The following is a 19,969-nucleotide window of genomic DNA, read 5'->3' as shown; positions in this document are numbered from 1 at the left end:
CTCAAGCACGTGAGACATGGGTGTGAAAGGCCCTGCAAACCCTGGTAAACCCCTTCTGAACACCATCCTGCTGCTGCTAAACCCCCCACACGGGGCCTGGCGGAGTCTGGGGACGTGGTTTTACCCCAAACCACCCCAGGGTAGATCCAGGAGTTCGTAAAGCCACAGCCATCTGCAGAGGTGGTTTGCACATTGCCACCCTTATTTGGGTGGAAAAAGAGAGCTGAGCCCTCCAAGCATGAGCCAGCAGGCCTGGGGGGCTTGAAACCTGGCACCGGAGGAGTTTCCCCATCGCTCGACCCCCCTCGGCCCCCTCCATCACCCCCAGCCCCCTTCCAAGGTCCTATCCTGCACCAAAGGCGTTGTAGAGGATGGGATGCATCTCCCATGCAAGGCTTGGCCAAGGTGCATGAAAACCTGCCCCGGCCAAAGCTCAGGCTTCAGCAGGACCGGGCACAACGCGGGGAGCAAACAGGGCTTGGGGACAGGGGACGGAGACACATGGGGACCCTGAGGAGAGGCAGCAGCGAGGGGAGAGCCTCGGGCACCGGGCAGGGCTGGGACAGGCAGAGCACGAAGGAACCTCCTGGAAGCCACCAAGGCTCTTACACTTAGACTAGACAACGCCAACCATGTAGAAAACATGAGTCCTGCTGGGCTTCGGGCCGCTGCTCAATAGGGAGAGAGTCCGCAGCCCAAAGCTGGTCCAGCTTGAGTGGAGTGGAGATCACAGAATCACAGCATGGTAGGGGTTGGCAGGGACCTCTGTGGGTCACCCAGCCCAACCCTCCTGCCCAAGCAGGGTCACCCAGAGCAGGGGGCACAGCACCGCAGCCAGGCGGGGCTGGAATATCTCCAGAGAAGGAGACTCCACAGCCCCTCTGGGCAGCCTGGGCCAGGGCTCCGTCACCCTCAGAGGGAAGAAGTTCTTCCTCGGGTTCAGCTGGAACTTCCCAGGCTTCAGTTTGTGCCCGTTGCCCCTTGTCCTGTCGCTGGGCACCACTGCAAAGAGTCTGGCCCCATCCTCCTGACCCCCACCCTGCAGATATTTAGAGGCATTTCGAAGGTCCCCTCGCAGCCTTCTCTTCTCCAGGCTGAACAAGCCCAGCTCCCTCAGCCTCTCCTCGTAGGAGAGATGCTCCAGTTGCCTCCTCATCCTCGCAGCCCTGCGCTGGACTCTCTCCAGTAGCTCCTCATCTTTCTTGACCTGGGGAGCCCAGCACTGGACACAGCACTGCAGATGGGGCCTCCCCAGGGCAGAGCAGAGGGGGAGGAGAACCTCCCTCGCCCTGCTGCCCACACTCCTCCTCATGCACCCCAGGATCGCATTCAGTGAGCCTGGCCAAGCCTCACCCTGCTTGGCCTAATTTTCTCCCCGCACCTTGAACACCCAGCCACGCTCGGGGAGATCCATCCCCCAAGCTGGAAAACGCTCTCCTGCCATTTTTGCACCCAAAGCCGGCGGCCACCGGGCTCCCCGGCACGGCAGGCAGAGACGCCCACCGCCCGCGCCCGCCCTGCCCGGGGCGAGAAGCCGCTGCCACCCCGAGAGTTTTGCTTTTAACCAAATCCCCCTTTATCCCACGGAAAGACAACCCCAAATCCTCAGCACCCACCGGAGCGTGAAGCCCTCCCACGCCCGAGCCCGAGGAGTGACGGACGCTCCCGGCCGACGCGCCGGTGACAAACAACCCGTGCCAAACCCACCGCCGTCGGTGCCGGCTGGTACCCGAAAAAAGATTTTCCATCCAATATCCCCCCCCCCACCCCTCCTTTTCCAGCTCCAAAGCTGCAAACGCAATTAGCAGCATCGCCCGGAAAACTTTGCCGGCTGCGGTTCGTGGAGGGATGCTAATCCCTCCGTCCGCCCTCGGATCCGGCGGACGCCCATCGCTTGCTCATCTTTTGTTCGGGACCAGGAACGGTCCCTCTCGCCTCCCCTCTCGCCCCCCCCCTTCCCCTCTGGCAGACAGCGGCGGGTGCGACCGTCGTGGGGGGGTATAAAAAGCCACCGGGACCAGCGGCCAAGTGGCAGACGCTCTCCGAGAGCGTGACGGAGGGCGAGCGGCGGCTGCTGGGCTCCCACCCCGGCCACAGGTAAGCCCCGAAAATCCAACGGCGCAGCCCTGGGGGGTCTCCCCGGTGTGTTTTTGGGGGTTCTGTGGGTGGGGGGGGAAAGAAACTTTGCGAAAATACAGGGTTGATGGGTGGTGGGGAGCAGTGGCTGCGGTTATTAATGGTTAACAGGGGTTTCCCGGCGAGGGATGGGCGAGAACACGCACCCTTCCCTCCCCGCCTCGGGCTTCTTGCCCTCCTGCCTCCATTTATCATCGGGTTTATTTGCATTATTGGGTGTTAATTTGCTACAGAGGTGCTGCCCGCTGCCGCCCCGGCCCCTCCGTGCTGCCGCGCTGGGGGTCCCCCGGGCAGTGACACCCACAGAGTCGGGCAGGAGACAGAACGGCAGCCTTGATGTTTAAACTGGGTCTGCCTCACTGGTTTATCCCCCTTTCTGAACTGGTCTTTGCCGTCATAAATCCAGGGTCATTTTGTTCCTCTGCCAAAGAAAAATCCCCCTCGAGACGCGACCGGGTGGCTCTGGCACTGACCCTCCCCTCCAGCCACAGATTTGGGGCCAAAATGAGATTTTTTTCTGCTGTTTTCTCTCAATGTGGGATGGGGTTTTTCCTCTTGCAGAGCTCCCACAGCACGGGGGGAGGCGAGATGCGGGAGTCCACGCTGCGTTAAACGCGGCTGCTTGGGAAAGGGTTGGGGTTTGAAGAGGGAAAGCAACCCGGGCGTCCTCGGAGACCCCGGAGCCAGGTCCCAGAGGTCTCCAGGAACCCAGCCCAGCCCCGTCCTCGACGGCACAGCATCAACGGCAGCTTCAGACCCCCCAATTTCAGCCAGATCCTGGGTTAATTTTGGCAGCCCCCGGGCCACGCCGCGTCCCAGGCACCACCGGCGCTTGCCGTAGCCCTTCCCAAAAGCCGAGCAACCAACTTCAATATTATTTAATGTAAAATATTCGTGCCTCACTCTTCTAATTCAAGATCATTTGCCGTCGTGTCTCCCACCGCGCGACTGTTCGAGGGGCATCGCGGGGCGGGTTAGGAGGGAGCAGGATATTTTGTAGAGGCACCGGCTTGCAAGCCATGAGCAGCAGCAAGGGATGAAACCCAAGGGAATCACAGAATCACAGAATCACAGAATAGTAGGGGTTGGCAGGGACCTCTGTGGGTCATCTAGTCCAACCCCCTGCCCAAGCAGGGTCACCCAGAGCAGGGGGCACAGCACCGCGGCCAGGCGGGGCTGGAATATCTCCAGAGAAGGAGACTCCACAGCCTCCCTGGGCAGCCTGTTCCAGGGCTCCGTCACCCTCAGAGGGAAGAAGTTCTTCCTCATGTTCAGACGGAACTTCCTGTGCCTCAGTTTGTGCCCATTGCCCCTTGTCCTGTCACTGGGCACCACTGAAAAGAGCTTGGCCCCATCCTCCTGACCCCCACCCTGCAGATATTTAGAGGCATTTCAAAGGTCCCCTCGCAGCCTTCTCTTCTCCAGGCTGAACAAGCCCAGCTCCCTCAGCCTCTCCTCGTAGTGGAGATGCTCCAGTCTCGTAGTGGGAAGCTCCCCAGCGCTTTCCCCTCGCGGCATCGCTCATCCTTATGGGCTTCTGGGGAGGCGGCAGCAATCGCCGCCGACAGCGGTTGTCACCTGCGGTCGCGGTGACAAAAGACCCCGGGCTCCAGCCAGACGCCTTTCGGTTCAGAAGGCGAAAGGAGGAGGCAGGAGGGGCCGTCGTCCGTGTTTCGGAGGGGCCGAGCAGAGCGATGCGGGTGCAGGCAGGGAGGAAGCTTCGGGTGGTGCCTTCCCTTCTCCGTGCCTCAGTTTCCCCCCCGGCGCAATCACACCCGGGGCGTAGCGAGGAGCATCCCGTTGCGACGAGCTCGGAGCGGGAGGGAAGCTTTGCAGCTGGGGGGGGGTCTGCAGCACAGATTCATAGGAAAAGGGAAGGGGCAGGGTGGGGGGAGCCAGGTCGGTGCCGCAGGAGGGGACCCCGCTCCCGCAACCCCAACAGCGTTTCCCTTCACGAAGGGAAAGGGTGAGGCGGACACGTCAAAGCAGGAATTAAAACATTCCACTAAGGGAAAAAAAATAAATTTTGGGGTTTTTTTTTGTTTTTCTTCCTCCATAGTTCCCACACGGTTCCCAGGCCCGCAGCCCCTCGCATCCCCGGTGGGACCCCAGGATGCCGGGCGCGCCGTGGGGCAGCCTGCCCGTGCTGCTGGGGCTGCTGCTCTGGCACCCCGCCGGTGCCAGCGGCCCGTGCTGGGAGACCACCAAATGCCGGGACCTGGCCAGCGAGGCCGGCGTTTTGGTAAGCTGGGCGATGGGGACTGCTCTCTGGTCCCTTTGGTTTCTGACCCCCCCCACCCTGGGGACCGCCGCGGCGGGCTGGGGAGGAGGCGACGGGGACGCTGTCACCGTGGGGTGACCCGCGTCAATGCGGGGTGATGCTTCGGGCCCCGTGACCCGCAGGTTTCGGGTGGGCTTCGTGCTGGGGGATGATGGTAAAATCCCTTTTTGAGCTTGCAGCGTCCCTCCTGCACGCCAGGACCCAGCAGTCTGGGTAGGGGCTGCACCCCACACCCAAGGGTGGTTGCAGAGGGGGGGTGGCAGGATGGAGCAGCACCTCGTGCAGGCGCTGAGTTTGCTCTGTGGACCCCAGTTTGCTCTGTGGACCCCACAGTGGGGGCTGTGGGACCCCCCAGCATCGTTTCCAGCCACCCAGGGCTGGTTCGGTGCCTGGGCGCGATGCTCCGGGCTCAGCCCTCGAAGGTCTCCACCCTCAGCAGGGCACCGGCACGAAAGCATCCGGTGGAACATCCCGCTCTGGGATGCAGCCCCAGAATCACACAGAATCCCAGCATGGCAGGGGTTGGCAGGGACCTCTGTGGGTCACCCAGCCCAACCCCCTGCCCAAGCAGGGTCACCCAGAGCAGGGGGCACAGCACCGCGGCCAGGCGGGGCTGGAATATCTCCAGAGAAGGAGACTCCACAGCCCCTCTGGGCAGCCTGGGCCAGGGCTCCGTCACCCTCAGAGGGAAGAAGTTCTTCCTCGGGTTCAGCTGGAGCTTCCCAGGCTTCAGTTTGTGCCCGTTGCCTCTTGTCCTGTCGCTGGGCACCACTGCAAAGAGTCTGGCCCCGTCCTCCTGATCCCCACCCTGCAGATATTTAGAGGCATTTCGAAGGTCCCCTCGCAGCCTTCTCTTCTTCAGGCTGAACAAGCCCAGCTCCCTCAGCCTCTCCTCGCAGGAGAGATGCTCCAGTCCCCTCCTCATCCTCGTAGCCCTGCGCTGGACTCTCTCCAGTAGCTCCTCATCTTTCTTGAACTGGGGAGCCCAGCACTGGACAGGGTACTCCAGATGAGGCCTCTCTAGGGCAGTGTAGTGAGTGACACCCGGCCGTGTCCTCACCCTCTCCACGCCTCTCGTCCCCCCCGTGCAGGCCTGCGCCGCGGCGTGCAGAGCCGAGCTGTCGGCCGAGGCGCCCGTCTACCCGGGGAACGGGCACCTCCAGCCCCTCTCCGAGAGCATCCGCAGGTACTTCATGAGCCACTTCCGCTGGAACAAGTTCGGATGGAGGAACAGCAGCGGCGGTGGGGGACACAAACGGGAGGAGGCGGCTGAGGGGGACCGCCCGCCGGCATCGCCGCCCGCCGCCCCGCCGTCCCGCCGAGAGGAAGAGGAGGGAACCGGGTTGGAGCGGGAGGAAGGCAAACGCTCCTACTCCATGGAGCACTTCCGCTGGGGAAAGCCGGTGGGACGCAAGAGGAGACCCATCAAGGTCTACCCCAACGGGGTGGAGGAGGAATCGGCCGAGAGCTACCCGTTGGAGATGAGGAGGGAGCTGGCGCTTGGTGGCACCGGGGCGTCGCCCGAGGAGGATGAGGAGGAGGAGGAAGGGCAGGAGGAGGAGAAGAAGGCCGGCGGCTCCTACCGCATGCGCCATTTCCGCTGGCACGCGCCCTTGAAGGACAAGCGCTACGGGGGCTTCATGACCTCGGAGCACGGCCAGACCCCTCTAGTGACTCTCTTCAAAAACGCCATCGTCAAAAGCGCCTACAAGAAGGGGCAGTGATGGGGGAGAGCCCCCCCAGCCCCGTAGCTTTAGTGTCCCGCTGGCATGTGTTTCACCTAGAGATCGCTCGTTATGTCGTTCTTAATTAGCGCTCCGAAGGGGTCCGCTCCCGGCTTTCGCTGGGTGGGAACGGGTTGGGGGTTCGAGACGTCAAACCGCGCCGACCCACCCGCCGGACACGCTCGGGGAGCCGGGATGGTGCCCGGCTCGGAGCACGCCGGATGATTTTCATATATTTTCACCGAGCTGTACAATACTGTAAATGATGGATTAAAAGAATTCTAAAAAATAATAATAATAATAGATTTTTTTGGCAAGCTAACCAGGTGTCGGCAATGTCTCTGGTGTTTGTAGAGGGGCAGAAAGAAATCACGGCAAAGCAAAATCCTGCAGCTGGGGGGGGGGAAGAGGCAGCGTGGGGAAAGTGTTGGGCAGCGTGTTTTGGGGTGGGGGGGACAAAGGGCAATTTTGCACCCCCAGCTCGGGAGCTGCACAGGCTCGGGGAGCGAAGGGACCAAGCCAGGTTCCCCCTGCCCCCACCTCCCACGTAATTTCATTAATTCCCCATTAAATGGCAATGCTGAAGAGCCTGGGTATTGGGGAAAGCTTCGTTACTCCTAAAGTAACTCTGCTTACTCACACAGCGACGCAGGGCGCTGGGTTTTGGGTGCTGTGTGTTGGGGAGGAGGCCAAGTTTAAAACCAGTTTCACAGAGAAGCAAACCTTGACTGGCTTTGTGCGTCCCACCGCCCTCAGGGGTGGAGAGCACGTGTAGGAGAGCTGCAGGTGGGCCGGGGGGATGGACCCACCATCGTCCTGACCCTGCCCGGGAGTCCTGCGTCCAGCTCTGGAGCCCTCAGGACAGAGCTGGAGCTGTGGGAGCGGGGCCAGAGGAGGCCTCAGCAATGATGCAAGGGCTGGAACCCCTCTGCTGGGAGGAGAGGCTGGGAGAGCTGGGGCTGCTCAGCCTGGGGAGGAGAAGGCACCAGGGAGACCTTAGAGCAGCTGCCAGGGCCTGGAGGGGCAACAGGAAAGCTGGAGAGGGACTTTTCACAAGGGCATGGAGTGATAGGACAAGGGGTGAAAGCTTCAAACTAACAGAGGGCAGATTTAGATGAGATATTAGGAAGAAATTCTTCTCCATGAGGGTGGTGAGGCCCTGGCCCAGGCTGCCCAGAGAAGCTGTGGCTGCCCCCTCCCTGGCAGGGTTCAAGGCCAGGTTGGATGGAGCTCTGAGCAACCTGGGCTGGTGGAAGATGTCCCTGCTGATGGCAGGGGGCTTGGAACCAGATGAGCTTTAAGGTCCCTTCCCACCCAAACCGTTCTATGGTTCTGTCTCTGGAGGGAGATTGGTTCTGCTCCCTCTTCCCTCTGACTCTGACAAGACCCGGCACAACCACCATGGACCAAAGACCTTGTCTTTACAGGGGTCATTTCAGGCCTGGAAATGAAGAATGGATTAAGAGCGTGAACACTGCAGGGAAAATATTTAGTGCATTTCCATCCATCTCCCTCCTTGGGTCTGCGCTGGGGAGCTCAGTGCGAGAGCTGCAGCTCTGGGAAGCACAGAAGGGGGTTTTGGGGGTTGGAAGGAGATGGTCTTAAGAGCCCTTCCCACCCAAACCATTCTGCAGTTTTTGATTCCACCCAGCCCCTAACGAGGAGGGGCTCTGGGGACTGGGATTGCAATGTACACAGTTGTGCATCCCCACTTCTGTGGTACAACACGGTGGAAGGAGCTTTAAAGGAAACCAGGGCTTGTACTAGTGCTGTGCTCCCCGCCTTAGCACAGAGACCTGGACAGGCTGGAGAGCTGGGCGCAGAGGAACCTGATGAGGTTCAACAAGGACAAGGGCTGGGTCCTGCACCTGGGGAGGAACAACCCCAGGCACCAGTACAGGCTGGGGCTGAGCTGCTGGAGAGCAGCTCTGCGGAGAGGGACTGGGAGTGCTGGGGGACAACAGGGTGACCATGAGCCAGCAGCGTGCCCTGGGTGCCAAGAAGGCCAATGGGATCCTGGGGTGCATGAGGAGGAGTGTGGGCAGCAGGGCGAGGGAGGTTCTCCTCCCCCTCTGCTCTGCCCTGGGGAGGCCCCATTTGCAGTGCTGTGTCCAGTGCTGGGCTCCCCAGTTCAAGAAAGATGAGGAGCTACGGGAGAGAGTCCAGCGGAGGGCTACGAGGATGAGGAGGGGCCTGGAGCATCTCTCCTACGAGGAGAGGCTGAGGGAGCTGGGCTTGTTCAGCCTGGGGAAGAGAAGGCTGAGAGGGGACCTTAGAAATGCCTCTAAATATCTGCAGGGTGGGGGTCAGGAGGACAGGGCCAGACTCTTTCCAGTGGTGCCCAGCACCAGGACAAGGGGCAACGGGCACAAACTGAAGCCTGGGAAGTTCCAGCTGAACCCGAGGAAGAACTTCTTCCCTCTGAGGGTGCCGGAGCCCTGGCCCAGGCTGCCCAGAGGGGCTGGGGAGTCTCCTTCTCTGGAGATATTCCAGCCCCGCCTGGCCGCGGTGCTGTGCCCCCTGCTCTGGGTGACCCTGCTTGGGCAGGGGGTTGGGCTGGGTGACCCACAGAGGTCCCTGCCAACCCCTGCCATGCTGGGATTCTGTGAGACGTCCCAGGTCAGTCCGTCACCCAGCGAGGAGCAGCGGGGCTGCTGGCACAGCACGTGCAGGGCCGGAGCGCGGATAGCAGGGTGCACACTGCAGACGTTCGTGCCCCTCGAACCCCAATCCGGGCGGTTTATTGCCCATTTTGGCCTCGGCGGGTGGCTTTGTGCACGTTCATGCACCCCGTGAACAGGAGCCCAGGACCTTTCCCCACAGCCCTGCGCACCGCAGGGAGCTTCTGTGGGACGGGGTGAGGAAACGCTGAGTGATAAAGGAGGATGAAGAGGAAGCCTGGTTGGGGTTGGATCCTGGGCACAGGGCTGGGAGGAGGAAGCTTGCCTGCAGGTGAGGCCATCCTCCTCCTCGCCCCACGCCTTCCCTTCTCCATCCCAGCAGCAACCACGCGTTCTTCCCCTCCTGGGGCAGAGCGATGGCACCCAGCTGCCGTGAACACGCCAAGAGAGATGAGCCCCTAAGGTGGCAACATCAACATTTATTTGAAAAGGGCACGAAGACGGCGCTTTTGAAAATATCGAGGGCGTCTCGGCCCTGTTGACCAACCCGCTCCCCTCCCCCCCCTCGGCTACGCACGCACCCAACGCCCCGGCGCTCCGAAAATACAGAGATGGAAACGCACACATGCACCTAAACCGGCGACTCCATAGAAATCTACGTCGTCATCTATACGTACACGAGGATCTAAGCTAAACGTGACGTACAAACAGGTCACCTACACCGTGTCTGTGTCGGGGGGGGGGACATTTACAGGTGGGGTTTGGGTCCCAGCAGGAGGAGGGGCGGCGGTGGGACATGCTGGGGGACGCAGCCGGCCGGGGGGTGACAGCCCCAGCCCTGCTTTCCTGTCCCACGGAGCGGAGCGAGGGAAAAGCATCGAGGCCAGGGCTGTTTTCTGCCCCACAAGGGATGAGGGGCAGCCCAAGGCGTGCCCCGCGGTGTCCCCGCGGCTCCCCTCCCTCGGCACGTGCGAACCTGTGCTCACCTCCCCACCTCCTTTGTGGTTTCGAGGAGTTTGGAGGTGTTTTCCCACGGACTCACCATTTGGGAGTTAGCTGCTTTTACTACTGCTTTTTGTTAAAAACTTTGGTGCCTTTCATTCCGACGGCCACGGGAGCAAAGCCCCCGTCCCCGAGCAGCCCGCGTTGCGGTCCCGCTGCCGATCCCAAAACCTGCCCTGGCCAAAGCTCAGGCTTCAGCAGGACCAGGCATAACGCGGGGAGCAAAAGGGCTTGGGGACAGGGGACAGAGACACACGGGGACCCTGAGGAGAGGCAGCAGCGAGGGGAGAGCCAGGAGTTCGTAAAGCCACAGCCACCTGCAGGGGTGGTTTGCACATTGCCACCCTTATTTGGGTGGAAAAAGAGAGCTGAGCCCTCCAGGCACGAGCCAGCAGGCCTGGGGGGCTTGAAACCTGGCACCGGAGGAGTTTCCCCATCGCTCGACCCCCCTCGGTCCCCTCCATCACCCCCAGCCCCCTTCCAAGGTCCTATCCTGCACCAAAGGCGTTGTAGAGGATGGGATGCATCTCCCATGCAAGGCTTGGCCAAGGTGCATGAAAACCTGCCCCGGCCAAAGCTCAGGCTTCAGCAGGACCGGGCACAATGCAGGGAGCAAACAGGGCTTGGGGACAGGGGACGGAGACACATGGGGACCCTGAGGAGAGGCAGCAGCGAGGGGAGAGCCTCGGGCACTGGGCAGGGCTGGGACAGGCAGAGCCACGCTGCGAGCGGGACAGCGCCGCGATCCAGCCCGGGGACCGAAATCAACCCTTGTTTTTCTTGTCCTCTTAAGCCAGATCATTTCCTAAACCCGGATTACAGCACGACCAAACAAGCGGCGACCTCGGGGCAATCGCAAACGGTATCCGCCACTGAGGGGAAAAAAAAAAAGGAAGGGAGGGGGGATATGATAATGTATAATTACAGCTTAAAATAACCGCCTGGAGGTCTGTGAGAGGCAGCAGAGAAACGGGCCGTGGCTGAAGCCCAGCCGGCGCGGCTGGGTTTACCTGCTGTCCCTCCGCGGCGTGCAGCTCCCAGCTCAGCAGCTTTAGACCCTTCCGTGTCTCTCCAGGCAGGGAAGACAGCAGCAGCGTGCCCGGCCCGAGGGGAAGGGGCTGCCTGAGCTTGCAGGACAGACCCCCAGAGACCCCCCCAGGCTGCTCGGAGGGCGATGCTTGGGGAGCTGCAGGCAGTGCCCAACCGACTGCGAGTGCGCCCGAGCTCACCTCGCCAACGGCCTCAGCGCAACGGCACTTGGAAGGCATTTGGGAGCAAGAGAGAGATGCTGTGAGCGACCCAACACCCCCTGCGAGCGACTGAATAGCCCCAAGCCACCTTTCCTGCCTGTCCCTGCCATCCTCACCTCGCAGTATTGGTTTGGTAGGAGCCAGAATGTTCTACCACGTGTGTCTAGAGCAAAACTCTCACCTCCCCCCCAGCCCAAATCCAGTTTGATCCAAGCAGAGCCACGGCCCACCTGATGCAGGGTCTGCAGGGTGGACCCTGTAAAACACTTTCTTGTAGCTATTCCCTACAGCACCGGGGTTTCTTTAGGGTTACAGCTCCGCTGAGTTAAGGTTGGACTTTGTCAAAGCGATTCTGCTACAAAGGAAAACGAAACAAAACAAATCTTTGAGACAGGAACCGCCAAAACTGTGAAAACCCAACCCAAAAATATGAAAAGAGTGGGTTAATGTGATCCTATTCCCCAGCACGGTGGTTGCCCATGCCTCGTGTCACCGCCCCGGGCGTCCCACCGCACGCCCGCGAGCAGCCTCCTCGTGACCCCGGCGAGAGGCACGGCTCTTGCGGGTTTTCCCAGAAAAAGTGGGTTTTCCCAAGCAAACCGCGTTTTCCAGTGACCTGGAACCAGCCAGGCTGCCGTGGGCCCCCCGCACCGGCACCCTCGTCCCGCACTGGGCAAGCCCTCCGTCCGGGGCATCGGGCAGCACCCAGGGACTCGGCCACGCAACGAGGGGGCTGTGGGAAGACGCAGGCTCCCAGGCCAGCAGCTGGACGTGGGGACCGTGACCCCCTCTAGCAACGCTCCTCAAGCCCCAGCTCGGGCAGGCTTCGGTTCTGTGCCTGCCCCCGGCTCCGGGACGCCGCAGCCCAGACCCCCTCCTGCCTTTTACAGTCTCCCACCCTCCAGATCCAGCCCTGCCCCTCGCCGCGGGCTCTCAGCGCGGCCAACAGATGATTCCCCAGGGATCGGGTTTGCTTTATGCCGGGAAGATGCACGCGCCCAACGCCAGAGCGTCTCCTCTCCCCTCTCCAAAAATCCTCCCCAAGAAGGAGGTCACGGCAACCGCCCACCTCCCAGTGCCACCGTCCACCAACCGCTGCGGAACGTGGCTGCGGAGGCAGAGGGTCACGAAATAAAAGGACGGGAGACGGGGTTGGTGGTGCCAACGAGTCTTGGGGTGGCTTCGGTGTCCGTGTCCCCACCCGTCGCGCGCGAGGACGCGCTCCCCGCAGGGTCAGCAGTCTCTCCCCGGGAGGTCCTTCGGTGCCCTCAGTACACGCACAGGTCCGGGAACTTCATCTCGTACACTGGGATGGAGTGGTTTTGGGGCTGGCCGTAGGCGGCTGTGATGGTGCCGGAGGGGCTTGGTGGTGGCCTGAGATGCAAGAGATGGAAGGAGGTGGTTTACGGAGAGGTTTGGTGAGGAAGCAAAGCCTGGTGCAGCAAACGTGTCTTCCTGCACCGTTGCAGGTCTCCCCAGTGCCACCACAGCAGAGGGGAACTGGGGAAAATGAACCAGAGGTCCCTTGTCCCCCTCTGCCATCGCGAAGGCCCCAGCCCCAGGCTGGCCCCGACCCCCGGCACGCGATTCTCCTCGACGGGGGACGTGCCTGGCTCCCCCAGCCGGCGCTGGCCTCGCGGTCAGGCACCCCACGCCCCGGCAGCGGGTTCCGGGGGGCTCAACAAACCACACGTGGCACGGCGCGCTTGGCCATCACCCCAAACTCACCGGATGGTGATCTCGAAGATCTGGTTGAGCTTGCTCTGCAGCAGCGTCGCCTGGAACACAGACACAGAGGATGCATCAGTGCGGCCAGAGCCGGGGACCACAGCGGGAAAAACACCGCGTTGGCCTTTCCCGGGGACCAGAGCAAGGGGAGGGTGGCCTGGGAAAATTTAGAGCCACATCGTCACCGTCCGCCTCTCCTGAGTGGGGATTTGGGGTGCCACGGCCCCGACTCACCCGGGCGCCGCAGTGGGCGGCGATCTCCTCAAACGGGGCTTTCTGAAATTTCTCCACCACTTGCCGCCTCCGCTCCCGCTCCTGCTCCTCCACGGCGACGCTGTCTACTGAAGCAGAGGGGACGTGGCTATCAGCTGCTCCCCACCCGTAGGGACCACCCCGTGCCGCATCCCCACCACCCCAGCAGACAGTGGGGACCTGGGCAGCAATACAAAGCCAAGGAGAGGGTCTCCAGGCACTGGCTTTGGGACCAGCCACTGCAGGGACACCCCCAGGGCCAGGCAGAGCTACAGAGCTGCCCGGGTGCGCTGTGACGCGAGGTGGATTGGGAACTGGCTGAATGGCAGAGCTCAGAGGGTTGGCATCAGCGGCGCTGAGTCTGGTTGGAGGCCGGTAACCAGTGGTGTCCCCAGGGGTCAGTACTGGGCCCAGTCTTGTTTAACTTCTTCATCAACGACCTGGATGAAGAGTTAAGAGTGCACCCTCAGCAAGTTTGCTGATGACACAGAACTGGGAGGAGTGGTGGATACCCCGGCAGGCTGTGCTGCCATCCAGCGAGACCTGGACAGGCTGGAGAGCTGGGCAGAGAGGAACCTGATGAGGTTCAACAAGGGCAAGGGCAGGGTCCTGCACCTGGGGAGGAACAACCCCAGGCACCAGTACAGGCTGGGGCTGGACCTGCTGGAGAGCAGCTCTGCAGAGAGGGACCTGGGTGTGCTGGTCCCTCTCCATGTGAAAGGTTGACCATGAGCCAGCAGCGTGCCCTGGGTGCCAAGAAGGCCAATGGGATCCTGGGGTGCATGAGGAGGAGTGTGGGCAGCAGGGCGAGGGAGGTTCTCCTCCCCCTCTGCTCTGCCCTGGGGAGGCCCCATCTGCAGTGCTGTGTCCAGTCCTGGGCTCCCCAGTTCAAGAAAGATGAGGAGCTACTGGAGAGAGTCCAGCGCAGGGCTACGAGGATGAGGAGGGGACTGGAGCATCTCTCCTGCGAGGAGAGGCTGAGGGAGCTGGGCTTGTTCAGCCTGGAGAAGAGAAGGCTGAGAGGGGACCTTCGAAATGCCTCTGAATATCTGCAGGGTGGGGGTCAGGAGGACGGGACCAGACTCTTTGCAGTGGTGCCCAGCGACAGGACAAGGGGCACCGGGCACAAACTGAAGCCTGGGAAGTTCCAGCTGAACCCGAGGAAGAACTTCTTCCCTCTGAGGGTGACGGAGCCCTGGCCCAGGCTGCCCAGAGGGGCTGTGGAGTCTCCTTCTCTGGAGATATTCCAGCCCCGCCTGGCCGCGGTGCTGTGCCCCCTGCTCTGGGTGACCCTGCTTGGGCAGGGGGTTGGGCTGGGTGACCCACAGAGGGCCCTGCCAACCCCTGCCATGCTGGGATTGTGTGACCTGGGTGGAACGCTGCCTTGGCAAGGCGCCGGGGACTCTTCTGTCCATGGTGGGTGCACAGATACGGGGGTGTCAGTACCATACACGCCACGCTAGCCTCCACCTCTCCCTACCACGGCCGGATCCCTCGCCTACCTATTGCCTTCTTCAGCGTCTCGTACGTGATCTCTTCTGCTGGTGCTCTCTAAAGGGAGGAGAAAAGCAGATGAGGCTCAACTGACAGCACGGGACACCACGCTGGGATCACAACAGCCCAGAACCAGTGTCCCAGGCTGTATTCTTGCACCAAAACATGGGGAAAATAAAGATTTGCCACTCAAACAGCAGTGGGAGAGCCTTCCTGCCGTGCAGCTCCCCTTGTAGGCTGGGATCTGTCTGCCCCTGGAGCGGGGCATCAGGCGGAGTCGGGGTCTTTCCGACCCTGCTCGCTGCCAGACACGCCGGGGCTGAGTTATGGCCCCCTGCGCTCGCAGCCAGCGGAGCAATCGTGCATGCAGCCAAACAGAGAATTCGAGAGGGTTTAAGTGCACACTGTCAAAAGCACGCGGTGCCCAAGGGATGCCGCAGCCTCTGCAGCTCTGGCGTGACACGGTACCTGCTCTCGCTCAGGGCTGTTCCTCGACTCCACCTCAACCTGCAGGGAAATGGTCTCACCGATGCTCTTCCTCTTGGACAAGCGATCTTCATCTGGGGAGGAAGAGAATGGGCAGAAGAGTTAAGTGCAGCTCCCGGGGGCACGTGGCCTCGTGGCCCAGCCCCAGGGTAGAAGTCCATCTAAGCCATTCACCCAAACTCATCCAAACCAGCAGAACTGAGGACTGAGCCAAGCCCAACGGGCTTCGTGGCTCCTCCCGTCCAGCCAGCCGTGCACGTGGCAACCCCAGGAGTTCACAGAATCACAGACTGGTCGGGGTTGGAAGGGACCTCTGTGGGTCACCCAGCCCAACCCCCTGCCCAAGCAGGGTCACCCAGAGCAGGGGGCACAGCACCGTGTCCAGGTGGGGCTGGAATATCTCCAGAGAAGGAGACTCCACAGCCCCTCTGGGCAGCCTGGGCCAGGGCTCCGTCACCCTCAGAGGGAAGAAGTTCTTCCTCGGGTTCAGCTGGAACTTCCCAGGCTTCAGTTTGTGCCCGTTGCCCCTTGTCCTGGCGCTGGGCACCACTGGAAAGAGTCTGGCCCCGTCCTCCTGACCCCCACCCTGCAGATATTTAGAGGCATTTCGAAGGTCCCCTCTCAGCCTTCTCTTCTCCAGGCTGAACAAGCCCAGCTCCCTCAGCCTCTCCTCGGAGGAGAGATGCTCCAGTCAATTCCCAGTTAACCACTTTATGCCTCCGTTTCCCCAAGGTTGCACCTCTAACAGAGAGCAGAAAAATAACAGGCTCACGTGTAGGACAAGAACTTCACGCCCCCATAACCTGGCAGAGCAAGGGACCAGTTTCCTCCTGTCCCAGTTCCCCAGGATGTCCCAGGGTGCTGCGTACCAGTCAGCTGGGGGATGTAGGGTGTGCTGAGCCGGTCCGAGTTGTAGCCACTGCCACCCAGCACCTCGCTGATTTTGCTCTGCCAGAAGAAGACCTCTGGGCCTAGGCGGTCAAGGCTCTTGCTCAACCTATGGAGACAAAGAAAAACCAATGGAGGTGGCAGCATCTCTCTTGCTCGGGGAACAGCAGGTAGTGAGGAAGAAGATGTTTTCCAGGCTCTTACCTGGGTCTCTCCACAAACACATCTTCAGGGAGCAGATAGGGAGCTTCCTTCTGTCGCATCTGGATAACCTGCAGAAGACATGCAAGGAGCCAAGCTCAAAACCCATGGGTGGGCCTGGAGAGCAAGACTCCAGCCCTATCTCACCAGAGCCTCCCTCGCACCTCGTGGATGTGCTGGCAGAAGGTGGGCACGGTGGTGAGCTGGCTGATGAGGTTCAGGTAAGCTGCACCGAGGGCGAAGAGCGCGCAGCGGTTGTACGCTGTCAAGTTATCCTCGTTGATCTGGGCAATCTCCTGCAACAGAGACACAGCCCCATGAGACAAGGACGGATAAGGTCCCAGCGTGGTCTCCATCCACCTTGTGGCACCACCTGCCCTGCAGGTTTTGGATCTTGGGTTCACCCCATTTCAGAGGCTGACAAGGTGACTGGGGTCTCTCCCCAGCGTGTTGGTCCGATCCCAGCGCGGTGGGAGAAGCTGAGAGCAGCTGAGGCACTTGCATCCCCCTCCCTCAGAGACCCCAACTCCAAAACAATTTCCCTACAAGAGGCTCCTGCCTGTCGCATCCCAGCCCGCTCGCCCCACGGCGCTGAGCCCAAGCAGCTTCTCCCCACCTACCTGCACTGCCAGCACCAGGCGGATGAGGTCCACGACGACCTCCTCGTTAGCCAGCTCGATGCTGATGAGCATCAGCATGCTGTAGAGAGCCTCGTAGTGAGCCTGCACGTTGCTCTCCTCCTTGCATATCAGGTAGATGTGCCGGTAGAGCTGCTGGCCGTGCTGCGGGGACACGGAGAGACGCAGTCACCTCCTGAGCATCCCCTGCGAGCGACACTGCCATCAACGCTGAGGAAGAAACGCAGCAGGGCCCAGCCAAGGGGCTTCCATCCACTCAGGGGGAGCAGAGCAAATGAAGAAAGCCCCGGGGAGAGGGAGCTGTGACTGTTGGGGGTGTTTCACCATTCCATGCCGGACCCTGATGGGGAGGAGGCACCGGCAGGTCCAAGAGCAGAGCCCAGGGTGGGCAAACAGCACTCGCAGCGCCGGGGAAAGGATGATGCCTCTGTTGTAGAAGCATTCTAGAAATCACGGAGGAAAAATAAAGCCCTGAGACACTTTGTGTGACAGCACGGCATGGGACAGAGCCAGGCACAGGCTGGTACCAGGGAAACTTCGCTCTGCAACGGTTTTTGGTTTTGGGGCTGTGTTTCTGCTCCCTGGTGTGCACAAGGTACTAAACTGATCCTCTCTTGGCCTCAAGTTAGCTCCAGAGGTGTTTGTACCGCCCTGGAAGGGTTTTAAGGGGGCAGTGAAGGGGGATAAAAATGAATAAAATCGGGCAAGCTCAAAAGCACTTGATAAATAGCTTTTGGGACACCAGCACATCCTGGGGTACTCATTCCTTGGAGGAAATAGCAGGTTCAGGAGTCTGGAAAGCCCCACGCATGAAGTTGCTGCTGGAAACTGAATCCCACTGGCCTTCCCCAAGGACATCCCCAGGTTTAGAGGCACCGCGGTGCTCCAAGACTCAGTGTGACTTGGGGAAGCAGAGGCGCAGTCCTCACACTGCTCTGCACAAGGACAGCTTGACCCAGACCCTGACACTACCTTCTTCATGAAGACAGTATCTTGGCGCGAGCATTTGTCCACTTTCAGCTTCAGAACCGAGATGTCGCTGATGGTGCTGCAAGGAAAGGCCAAGGGGAAGGGAAAACTCAGACACTGGAGGGAGGAGGCACGATTCCCGCACGCCTGCAGAGCTGCTGGCCAGGAGGAGGCCGTCTGGGAGGAAGCGAGGGGTGAAGCTAAAGGTCGCTTTTAAAACCCATCTGAGCAATTTGAGAGCGCTGAGCCAAATCCCGACAGAATTTCGAGGCAGCGGCGCTCGGGAACACAAAGGCAGGGTGACAAAGAAGCACGCAAGCAAAGTGGATTAGCAGGACCACAGCAAAACCCATGGAGATGTTTCCACCTGGGATTACAGTCACCTCCTTCCGAGGTAACGCGGCATGGACGAGTGCCAGGAGACCTATCCATGGGGATGCAATGAGGTCGATGAAGCCACCCGAGGAGGTTATTGCTCCCACACCTCCTCCTGGGACCACTGTCTGACCACAGTTACATTCAGCAGCATGGTCCCATGTCACAGAATCACAGAATCACAGAAGAACCGTCCCTCTGGGCACGGTCTCTCAGAGAGACCCCCACCCATCTGGCTCTCAGCAGACCACCACTCTGCAGCATTAAACCACCCCAGAATTGGTACTGGATTTATTAATAATCCTGCCAGCGCTCCCAGCCCAGCAGATCTCCCTCCCAAGCCTGGCTCTGCAGGGTCCCAGCCCTGCTGAGGAGCCCCCAGGACATACCTGATGGTGGAGAATTTCTGCCGGTTCCCGTGGCGATCGATGAAGCTGATGAGGATCTCGAGGACGAAGAGGCGGATCTCAGCGTCCTCCATGAGAGCTGCGGAGAGCAGCCTGTCCAGGAAGGCGCTGGGAAGAGCCGTGAGCATGTTACTGCACTGGAAGCCCACAGAGACCTGCAAGCATCAAAGAAAAAGGGAGGCAACATGACAGCGTTGCCTGGGGGCTTAAAACACACCAAGAAAGAGGGGATGCAAGTAGAGAAGATTAAGTAAAGCTTGAGCTCTTCTCCCAAGTAACCAGCGATAGGACGAGAGGAAATGGCCTTGAGTTGCGTCAGGGGAGGTTTAGATTGGATATTATGGAAAATTTCTTTCCTGAAAGAGTTGTCAGGCATTGGACCAGGCTGCCCAGGGCAGTGGGGGAGTCCCCATCCCTGGAGGGGTTCAAAAACTGTGTGGATGTGGCACTTGGGGACATGGTTTAGCAGGCATGGGGGTGTTGGGGTGATGGTTGGACCTGATGATCTGAGAGGTCTTTGCCAACCTAAACCACCTCAAGGGAGAAGGTCCTGGAGCTCAGCTTGCCCATGCCAGCAGCCAGGGATGCCATGGGTCTCGCTGGGGCTGGACACTCCCGCAGGGAAGGTGACACGGTCATACCTGGAGGAGGGACTTCAGGAGCATTATCTGTGTCAGCCGATTCCGGTTCTCCCTGTCACAGAGTGAGGAAACAACTGGTAAAACCCAAGTGAAACCAAACCAACCCTCCTCCCATACCCAAAGGACGGAAAAGCCTCAGAAAGGGCAGGACCCGTTTCCCCAGAGTCGCCACCACAAACAGCCATGCTGTAAAGGTCTCTTGGCAGACGAGCTCCAGATGCAGCAGCCAGCAGAAAGGCTGGGAAAGGAATGATGAATATCAACGTATACATCCTGCCACAGGCACCACAAACAAGGCAGCACTTGCATCTCCAGGCAGGCACAAGCTGAGCTCAGGATGATGAACCGCCCTCCGGACATCCCCATCCCACAGTGACTCCCAAGGGATGTCAGGCACCGGCTCTGAACAGATTTCTCACTTTAAAGCAGCTGAAAATTGGCAAGACGAAGCCCAAGCCCTCCTGTCCCTGGAGGTACCCCTGCTCCTCGCTCCAGCCTCGCTTCTTGAGAAGCCACCACGAACCACGCTTCCACTTCAGCGACATGGGGGGGGTTTAATGCAAAAAAGAGGAAATCTTGAATTCTCTACTGTCTGCACTCAGTCTTTCCCAGCCCTGGGGGGACACAGGGAGCTCCCAAGGGATTTCCAGGCTGTCCCACGAGACGCTGCCTGTGCTGCCTACCTCTGCCCAGGGACTGAGCTACGCCACAAACGACAGCACCTTCGTAAGCCAAAATGCAGGCTGCAGCTCTTCTGTGGACCCTCGGTTCACCTACACACCCAGAGCAAGCATCATCCTGCCCACAGCGTCAGATGAGATTTAAAAAATCTCCTGGAGGAAGCTCACGAGTTGATAAAGGAGCGGTGACAAACAG

General features: G+C 60.4%; 2 protein-coding genes across 7 annotated transcripts in view; one reads left to right on the top strand and one right to left on the bottom strand.

Moving 5' to 3' along the window:
• Positions 1-2,036: 2,036 nt before the first annotated feature.
• Positions 2,037-6,454, top strand: POMC (proopiomelanocortin). Its single transcript, XM_075411269.1, has 3 exons — positions 2,037-2,097; positions 4,196-4,378; positions 5,509-6,454. Exons 2-3 carry the CDS (start codon positions 4,250-4,252, stop codon positions 6,139-6,141), a joined length of 762 nt encoding a protein of 253 aa, XP_075267384.1. The 5' UTR covers positions 2,037-2,097; positions 4,196-4,249; the 3' UTR covers positions 6,142-6,454.
• Positions 6,455-12,166: 5,712 nt separating this feature from the next.
• EFR3B (EFR3 homolog B) overlaps positions 12,167-19,969 on the bottom strand; it is a 58,874-nt gene continuing 51,071 nt past the window's right edge. For 5 of the 6 annotated variants that reach the window (XM_075415088.1, XM_075415087.1, XM_075415090.1 and 2 more), the window contains 12 exons: positions 19,094-19,145; positions 18,435-18,607; positions 17,674-17,749; positions 16,684-16,845; positions 16,228-16,359; positions 16,067-16,134; positions 15,844-15,971; positions 14,957-15,048; positions 14,497-14,545; positions 12,977-13,083; positions 12,743-12,792; positions 12,167-12,388 (listed from right to left, as the gene is read on the bottom strand). In XM_075415088.1, coding sequence (XP_075271203.1) covers positions 12,283-12,388; positions 12,743-12,792; positions 12,977-13,083; positions 14,497-14,545; positions 14,957-15,048; positions 15,844-15,971; positions 16,067-16,134; positions 16,228-16,359; positions 16,684-16,845; positions 17,674-17,749; positions 18,435-18,607; positions 19,094-19,145 — 1,195 coding nt within the window. In that variant the 3' untranslated portion in view covers positions 12,167-12,282. The remainder of the gene's footprint in view (positions 12,389-12,742; positions 12,793-12,976; positions 13,084-14,496; positions 14,546-14,956; positions 15,049-15,843; positions 15,972-16,066; positions 16,135-16,227; positions 16,360-16,683; positions 16,846-17,673; positions 17,750-18,434; positions 18,608-19,093; positions 19,146-19,969) is intronic. The other variant, XM_075415086.1, reaches the window with a different exon arrangement.

The sequence above is a fragment of the Opisthocomus hoazin genome, chromosome 2, assembly GCF_030867145.1.
Source record: "Opisthocomus hoazin isolate bOpiHoa1 chromosome 2, bOpiHoa1.hap1, whole genome shotgun sequence".
Classification (NCBI taxonomy): domain Eukaryota; kingdom Metazoa; phylum Chordata; class Aves; order Opisthocomiformes; family Opisthocomidae; genus Opisthocomus; species Opisthocomus hoazin.
Note: the sequence above shows the minus strand (reverse complement) of the source record. Positions and strands in the feature narration are given on the sequence as shown.

Bases quoted from the DNA above. Each gene is read 5' to 3' on its own strand.
- POMC (XM_075411269.1), top strand. From the start codon at position 4,250: ATGCCGGGCGCGCCGTGGGGCAGCCTGCCCGTGCTGCTGGGGCTGCTG. The intron at 4,379-5,508 runs GTAAGCTGGGCG...CCCCCCGTGCAG, and splicing joins CCAGCGAGGCCGGCGTTTTG to GCCTGCGCCGCGGCGTGCAG.